General features: G+C 44.1%; 1 protein-coding gene across 3 annotated transcripts in view; it reads right to left on the bottom strand.

The window, feature by feature from the left end:
• BUB1B (BUB1 mitotic checkpoint serine/threonine kinase B) overlaps nt 1-3,783 on the bottom strand; it is an 84,586-nt gene extending 80,803 nt beyond the window's left edge. For all 3 annotated transcript variants that reach the window (XM_074394102.1, XM_074394103.1, XM_003935721.4), the window contains exon 1: nt 3,550-3,783. In XM_074394102.1, coding sequence (XP_074250203.1) covers nt 3,550-3,584 — 35 coding nt within the window. In that variant the 5' untranslated portion in view covers nt 3,585-3,783. The remainder of the gene's footprint in view (nt 1-3,549) is intronic.
• Nucleotides 3,784-8,558: the final 4,775 nt, after the last annotated feature.

Below are 8,558 nucleotides of genomic sequence, written 5' to 3' on the forward strand. Positions count from 1 at the left end.
AACGTGGGAGCACTTCTTGAGCCAAGAGTTTAAGACCAGCCTGGGCAACATACCAAGACCCACTTCTTTCTTTAAAAAAAAAAAGAAATAAAGGAAAAGAAAAATGAATAGAGGTTAAGACACAAAGAAAAGAAGGAAATAAAAGAGTTATAAACTTGGCAAAGAGGCAACAAGTACTTCTACGCCTACCACTGAATGCATCATCTAGTTTAATTTAAAATTAGTGCTAGGTATGGTAGCTCACGCCTATAATCCTACCACTTTGGGAGGCTGAGGAAGGAGGAATGCTTGAGCCCAGGAGTTCAAGACCACCCTGAGTAACACAGGAAAACCCCCATCTCTACAAAAAATAAAAAATTAGCCAGGTGTGGGGGTACACGTCTATGGTTGTAGCTACTCAGAAGACTGAGGTAGGAGGCTTGTTTGAGTTCAGGAGGTCAAAGCTGCAGTGGGCCAGGCACACCACTGCATTGCAGCCTGGGCAACAGAGTGAGACCCTGTCTCATAAAAATAAATAAAATTAGCAAAGTGTTGGTGAGACTAATGTCCCACGTTTCAACAGATGACTCAAAATTGAAGTTACATATAGGTAGCCAAGAGCAGAAGCAAACAAACAGTTACTAGTCAAAATTCCCTGTATCCCCACACCCAATTCTATCAAGCCTACTGGGAGAATCTCCAAAACGTTTTGGAGGTAATTACCATTATGTTTTCTGCTCTTCAGAATCCTGCAATGGTTAGATAGAAGACTACTTCTAAAAGACATTATCTCTGATTGTGAAACAAAAGGAGAGACAGATTAGCACTAATCTTTGAAACAGAGTGAAAGCTATATGGGACTTCAGTCTAGATGAGTGTTGAAAAAGTAACTGTGATTAATAATTAGAGTTGTAATCAGTCATATCTTTTTAACTACAATAAGTTTTCACTTAATATTGGAGACAACTTCTTGGAAACTATGACTTTAATCAAAATAACATGTTAAAAAACAATTTTGCCACAGGCTGATTGATATAAACAAGAGTTAAGTTCCTAAGGCATATTTCTGGTCACAAAAACATCATCAAACTTCTAAATAAAGACCCAAAACACTTTTAATATTAAACAAGAAAATAAATGTGGGCTATCCATACATTTAAGAACGATTAATAAAAACAAAAAATAATCATTTACCCAATTTTTCGTGAATCAGTGAGTGACTGCAGTCATGGTGTTTGTGGGTTAACTCAAGGAATAAATAAGAGTGAAACTTTTAAGAAGCACCTTCTACCACCACAAAGTTCAAAAACAAACAATTACATTATAGTGGGGCTGCTGGGCACTTTCATAAGGTGTTGCTTATTGTCATGCATTTGTATGATTGTTGTACACTTCATATAACTTTTTTTTAGTAGAGGCAGGTCCTATGTTGCCCAAGCTGGTCTTGAACTGCTGAGCTCAAGCAATCCTGCTGCCTCAGCCTCCCGAAGTGCTGGGATTATAGGTGTGAGACACCACGCCTGGCCTTTACAGATGTTTACTTTACATTAATTTGAACTCATTCCTTCATTCATTTTCCAACTCACTTATTCTAGTCAGGGGTTGAGGGTGGCCAGAGCCCATCTCAGCAACTCAAGAGAGTGACCAATGCTCGACAGGACCACCATTTCATCACAGGGCACACTCACATTCACACCCACTTTCAATCAGACTGGGACCATTTAGACACACCAATTAACAGGCACATCTTTGGGATGTAGAAGGAAATTAGAATACCTAAGGAAACCCACGCAGACATGGGGAAAACAAGCAAACTCCACATACACAGCAGCCCAACAATAAATTGATTTTTTTCTTATCAACATTATAATGAAACATTATACCAGGACCTGTGGTATGTTGTGTAGCCTGTAAAGGTAAGGGCCATGCCATTTATTTTTGTATGCCCACCACCTAATACAAGATATAATACTATTATGCCCTGAATAAATGTTTGTTAAATTCATCTGACCTTTCTTCTCTTGCTCTTAAAAATAGTGATTAAACAATCTCAGTTAAATATCCCAAATTGAGCTAAAATTGCCTCCACTTCCTCCCAGACCTGCTCCTCCCAGTCTTCCTCTTCCTCAAATAAATGGCAATCCCATTCTTCAGTTGCTCAAGCCAAAAATCTTAGTGCCAACTTTGATGCCCTTCTCATACCCCTCAGTCAGCAAATCCTACTGGCTCTACCTTCAAAATACATACAGAAATCAACCACTTCTAATCGTCTCCACTGTTTTCCACCTGGCTCAACTCACTTTTGAGCTCAATTATTTTGGGCTAAATTATTTCAATAACCTTTTAACTGGTACCTTTGCTGCCTTTGTCTATTCAACAGAACAGCCAAAGTGATCCCATTTAAACCCAAGTCAGATCATGTCTTTCCTTTGCTCAAAACCGTCCAGGGACTTTGGATTACAACCATAGTAAAAGCCAAGTCTTTAGAATGCCTGCATTTTCACCTTTTGTACTTTACCTCCTTTTACCCTTGTAGTTAATTCTGCTCCAGGGACATAGCCTTGGCCTTGCCAGGTGCAACTTCCTCCCCCAACTCTTACCCTCAGCCTTTGTAATTCCCCCAGATATAAGAACATCTAGCTCTTCAGATTCCTTCAAGTCTTGACAAAAATGACATCTCCTCAGTGAGGCTCCAACGTTCAAGTTAAAATTGCACCACTCCTCACCTCCAATATTCCCTCCCCCTGCTTGCTTTTTTTTTTTTTTTTTTAAGTACTGACCACCACCTCCATCTAACAGTTCGTCTTTTATTGTCTAACTCATCCACCTTCATCCCATCCCAGAATTTAAGCTTCATGAGGGTTGAGATTTTTTTGTCTGTGTATTTGCTGCACCCAGAGCTTAGCCAAAAAACATTTGTTACATGAATGAAAGAGCCCATGACACAGTACTTACCAATGCATTGTGGGCACCATAGTGAAAATACATGCAGACTTCCAACCTAGAACTGCTATGTAGTTCCTCTTAATAAAAGGAGAAGCCGCAAACATGCAGAGAAAGGCTTAGATCTCTGTGCTATTGGAATAATTTAGATCTCTATGTTGGCTAAAGGCTTTTTAGATCTCTATGCTAGTGACATAGCACCTGCCATTTGTTGTCGAACGCTTATTTGAAAGCAGTTACTTAACAAATACTTTGAATTCCCCCAGAACTCCGTAAGGCACCACTGACGTCAGCATTTTCCATAAACGATTTGCCCAAGGTCAAACAACTAGCAGACGGCTGAGCTGAGTTACAAACAGACCACGTCACAACTTCCAAGCTCTCTGTCCCGCTGGGGTCCCGCAGCCTTCTTCGCTTTGAAGCTGGATGCGGCAGGATTCGCACGTCACCGCAATCCACTGCGTTTTCACCTCCACCCCTGGCGTCCGACTCCAAAGCGAAGGAAGCTTCGGCGGGGCCTGCTCTGACCGTGCCAGTCTCCCTGACTGCTCCGAGCAAAGCCTCTGTCACTTACCAGGCACCTTTGGGTCTCTCAGGCCCAGCCCCCAGCAGTTCTTCTGTACCTACCTCAGAGCACCCTCTTCCTTCTTCACCGCCGCCATCCTGCATTCCTGGCTCAGGTCCTCTTCGGCTGCAGGCCTTTCCTCTGGGCCGCAGACTGCCTGGGCTTTCTTCTGCAACCTGCTCTAGGAGCTACAGAAGCGACCAAAGCACGCACTAGACTCCCTTACAAACCAACCACCTCAAGTCCACATCCCTAGCCGCCAAGATTCAAATTTAACGGTCCCGCGCGGCCGACGTCGCCACGCCCCAGCGCTCCTCCGAGCGCTCGCCTCTCGCCCAATGCATTCTGGGGCTTGGAGTTTATACCGGTTTAGTCCGCACCGTCGCGATGCATAATGGGAATTGTAGTTTCCGGCAGTCAATGGCTGCGGAAGCGCCGCAGGCTTATGCGAGACAAATTCGTCGCAGGTGCAGTCTGCTTCCTGGCTCGAAGGCGAGTTTCTGAGCCGCGCGAGGAACACTTAAAGCACTAGAATTTCTTTGCTGTTTTGAGTGTTGGGAGTTGACTCTGAGTGGTTGGACTTGGTCTGACTCTTCTGGAGAGATCACCCCTGCTGTCTGCCCCAAATCTCACTCGTCCAGGGTTCTTAGGCCGCTCTGACCCAGCTGTTTCCTGCCCCACCCTTGAATTTTAAAAAGCTGGATTCTAGTTATGTAACATCATACCAAATGTGCAACCTTAGGCAAGCTACATAATCTCTCTGACCCTCGGTTTTCCTCGTCTATAAAGTGATGATTTCTCGTCTATAAAGTGATGATACTGTCTTGCTTTATCTTCTGCTCAGTCCACAAGCGATAAACACAGCCATGCTATGGCTTCTAAGGTCTCACCTCTTTTCCCCTTCGGGAGACTAGCCTTGACCGACATTAAACTCTTCTCGCAATTCCAATTTACCGAGGAAGAAACTGTGGCAGCTCAGATGTGACCAGGGGAATAGGGTCTTTTTGTTTGTTTGGTTGGTTGGGTTTGTTTTGGAGACAGGGTCTTGCTCTGTTGCCCAGGCCGGAATGCAGTAGCCCGATCATGGCTCACTGCAGCCTCCAACTCCCGGGCTCAAGTGATCTTCCCGCCTCAGCCTCCCCAGTAGCTGGGATTACAGGTGCTAGCCACCTTGAGGCAGGAACAGGGTCCTTGAAGTAGGTCCAGGTATAGGGAATTTCTCCTTTATGACTGTTGTGGATGGTCGGAGAGGTTGCAGTTCCTTGGGGCGGGTGCTGAAAATACTGTCCACTACTCCCTGAGTCTTGGTTCCCAGCGTTCTGTCTTTGTTCATGTTATATATGTCCTTCTTTCCTTGGAATCTTCAGGACTCTTGATTACAAAGAAATAGAAATCCAACTCAAACTGGCCTATTTGGAAAAGGGAATTTACTATCTTTTGTATATAAAGGACTTCAGATAAAGCTTAACACAGGACTCTTGAACTGGGCCTGTCTCCATTTCTTGCCTCTGCTCTTGTTATTGGCTTATTGTCATTCTCCGTTGGGTAACAGGTTCAGGGCTTTATGCTTTCAGGTTCAAGTTCAGACTCAGAAGTCACCGTGCTTAATCCCTTCCTTCCAGTCACTGGGAATAGTGGGTTCAGGACTTTGATTGTTCAGAACCAAGACCTGTGTTTCACCTTGGGACTGAGAGAGGGGAAGGGGCAATTCCTCATAGGAAATTTTGGTTACTCTTTACATCCAAGTCCTTCACATCCAGGAAGCTTTCCTGGATTATGTGAGATGTGGTACCTGGGATTCTCTCTCTGACTCATTTGATCTCTTACCTTATGCCAGTACTGACCTAGCACTTCACTTCCTTTCAACAGGGTGTCCTGTACCTATCTACAGCTTCTCAGTTTTGACCATTTCCTACAAACAATCTTGGCAGTGTAGCATTTGGTCTTTTGATCTGTCTCCCCTATAACCTAATTGGCTGCCTCATAAACTGTGGTATAATGTAGAACACATTCAGGCTAAACCCCTTGCATGTTTTACTACGGGAAAAGAAGGAGGTAGCTAAACAAAATAAAACAAAACTCCAAAATGTATGTAGAAGGTGCTCTGTGGTTTTATTTGGAACATGAGTGCTTAGGCTGAACTGTAGCTGGGCAGCCAACGTGGGGCCAGGGTGGAGATTTAGGCTTTAACTGTACCCACCAATTCTAAGGAGAGTCAGGATTAAGCTCGTACACATTTGTGGTCTAAAAAGGATGAGACAAAGGCTCACCCCAATATGCTGAAGCAGGATGGGACACAGAAGATGTGAACAGTGAACTTGCCCTCTAGGAACTTCAGGCCATTAGAAGAGGCAAACAGGCCATTTCAGTACATTGTCGCCACAGCCAGAGATAAATAAACTCAGGAGGCGGTGGAAGCATATGAGAGAGGCTTCCAACCTAGTCCTGGGGAGAGGAGGTCAGGGGAAATATCCTAGAGAAGATGGTGAACCGGAAGGGCAAGGAGGTCTTGGCACAAACTATTGAGCACAACCACGCACATTGTGTAGCAGCCAAAGTTTGTCTGTAGCATGTACCCACCTATCTATTCATCACTCCTCCATGAGTTTTCCCACCCAGGCCTCACCTCTTCAGACCTCCATGCTGGGCCATCAAAACTTACCTGTCCTGTGTCCCATTCTTTCACTTATCACATTGAAAACATAGGAACTAAATCACACTAGATGTTAATGGTTAATGCTGTGGCTCAAGCCTGTAATCCCAGCACTTGTCATTCTCATTGGGTAACAGGTTCAGGACTTTATCCTTATTGGTTCAAATTCAGACTTAGGAGTCACCCTACTTAACCCCTTCCTACCAGTCACTGGATAGTGGATAGGGGATAGGAGATCGAGGCTATCCTGGCCAACATGGTGAAAACCCGTCTCTACTAAAATACAAAAAACTAGCTGGGAGTGGTGGCATGAGCCTGTAGTCCCAGCTACTTGGGAGGCTGAGATAGGGTAATTGCTTGAACCCGGGAGGCAGAGGTTGCAGTGAGCTGAGATGGTGCCACTACACTCCAGCCTGGCAACAGAACAAAACTCAATCTCAAAAAAAAAAAAAAAAAAGTTAATGCTGAGATGCAGTATTTTTCATATCATGTTCTAAGATGTAATGTACGTTATGGGAGATTAAGAGTTTGCCAGCACTTTGGGAGGCCGAGGCGGGTGGATCACGAGGTCGAGAGATCGAGACCATCCTGGTCAACATGGTGAAACCCCGTCTCTACTAAAAGTGCAAAAAATTAGCTGGGCATGGTGGCGCGTGCCTGTAATCCCAGCTACTCAGGAGGCTGAGGCAGGAGAATTGCCTGAGCCCAGGAGGCGGAGGTTGCGGTGAGCCGAGATCGCGCCATTGCACTCCAGCTTGGGTAACAAGGGCGAAACTCCGTCTCAAAAAAAAAAAAAAAAAAAAAAAAAAAAAAGAGTTTGGTGTTCAGTTAAGTTTCTAAAGTGCTGGGTTAAATGGAAAGCTTCATAGAGCCCTTAATATGCCAAAGTGCACCATGACTCTCCAAGGATGCAGTATGTTTGTTTCCTAATGATATTGTAACGCATTATCACAAACTTAATAGTTTCAAACGATACACATTTATTTACAGTTTGATAGATCAGAAATTTGATGTGGGTCTCACTGAGCTAAATAAAATATTGGCAAGGCCGAGTTTCTTTCAGGAGGCTCTTTGGGAAAATTTGTTTCTTTTTTTCCAATTTCTAGAGGCATACACTGGCACTCCTTAACTCATGGTTGCCTTCCTCCATCTTCAAAGCTAGAAATTTAGCATCTCTCTCACCTGGCTTCCATTGCCACGTCTCTTTCTCTGACTGCAGTCAGGAAAATTTCAATGCTGGTGTGATGAAATTGGGCTCACCTGGATGATACAAGCTAAGCTTTCTATCTTAAGGTCCTGAACCTTAATCACAGCTGCGTGATCCCTTTTGCCACATAAAGTAACATCTTCACAGGTTCTGTGCATTAGGACAAAGACATATTTGAGGGCCATTATTTTGCCTACCACAGTGGATATTAAAATATGTTCGAGTCTCGAAACTTACTTGACCATAAAGAAACCTTTCCAGCCGGGCACGGTGGCTCATGCCCGTAATCCCAGCACTTTGGGAGGCTGAAGCAGGTGGATCACGAGGTCAGGAGTTCAAGACCAAACTGGCCACCATGGTGAAACCCCGTACTAAAAGTACAAAATTTTGTATTAAAAATACAAAAATTAGCCGGGCATGGTGGTGGGCCCCTGAAATCCTAGCTACTTGGGAAGCTGAGGCTCAAAAATCGCTTGAACCCAGGAGGCGGAGGTTGCAGTGAGCCGAAATCACACCACTGCACTCCAGCCTGGGTGACAGAGTAAGACTTTGTCTCAAAAAAAAAAAAAAAAAAAAGAAAGAAAGAAAGAAAAGAAAAGAAAAGAAAGAAAACTTTTCACACTCCTTCCTTCAGAAAAGATTTTGGGACATGATACTCAACATACTGCCCTCCAGAGCTCTTTGTATTATAACAGGAGGCTCCAGGAGAAGAAAATTTATGAAGGAATAAATCTTTTGTTTTCTTTTTTTTTTTTTTTTTGAGACAAGGTCTCACTCTGCAATCCTGGCTGGAGTGCGGTGGTGCAATCTCAGCTCTGCAGTCTCTACCTCCCAGGCTCAAGAGATCCTCACACCTCAGCCTCCTGAGTGGCTAGGACTGTAGGTGCATGCCACCATGCCCAGCTAATTTTTGTATTTTTTTGTAGAGATGTAAAGATGGGGTTTCACCATGTTGCACAGGCTTGTCTTGAACTCTTGGGCTCAAGTGATCTGCCTGCCTCGGCCTCCCAAGGTGCTAGGACTACAGAAATGAGTCATCACTCCCGGCCAGGAATAAATTTTAATGGTGGAATTTCAGGCACAGTGGCAACTGGTAGCACTATGGAACTGTTCTATGGAACTGGTAGCACTATAGAACTGTTCTAGGAAACTCCTCAATTCTATGCACCTACTTTTCATCAAAGCCAACCTTACTTGCGTCAGTGGTTTTT

Source organism: Saimiri boliviensis, chromosome 2 (genome assembly GCF_048565385.1).
Source record: "Saimiri boliviensis isolate mSaiBol1 chromosome 2, mSaiBol1.pri, whole genome shotgun sequence".
NCBI classification, from domain to species: domain Eukaryota; kingdom Metazoa; phylum Chordata; class Mammalia; order Primates; family Cebidae; genus Saimiri; species Saimiri boliviensis.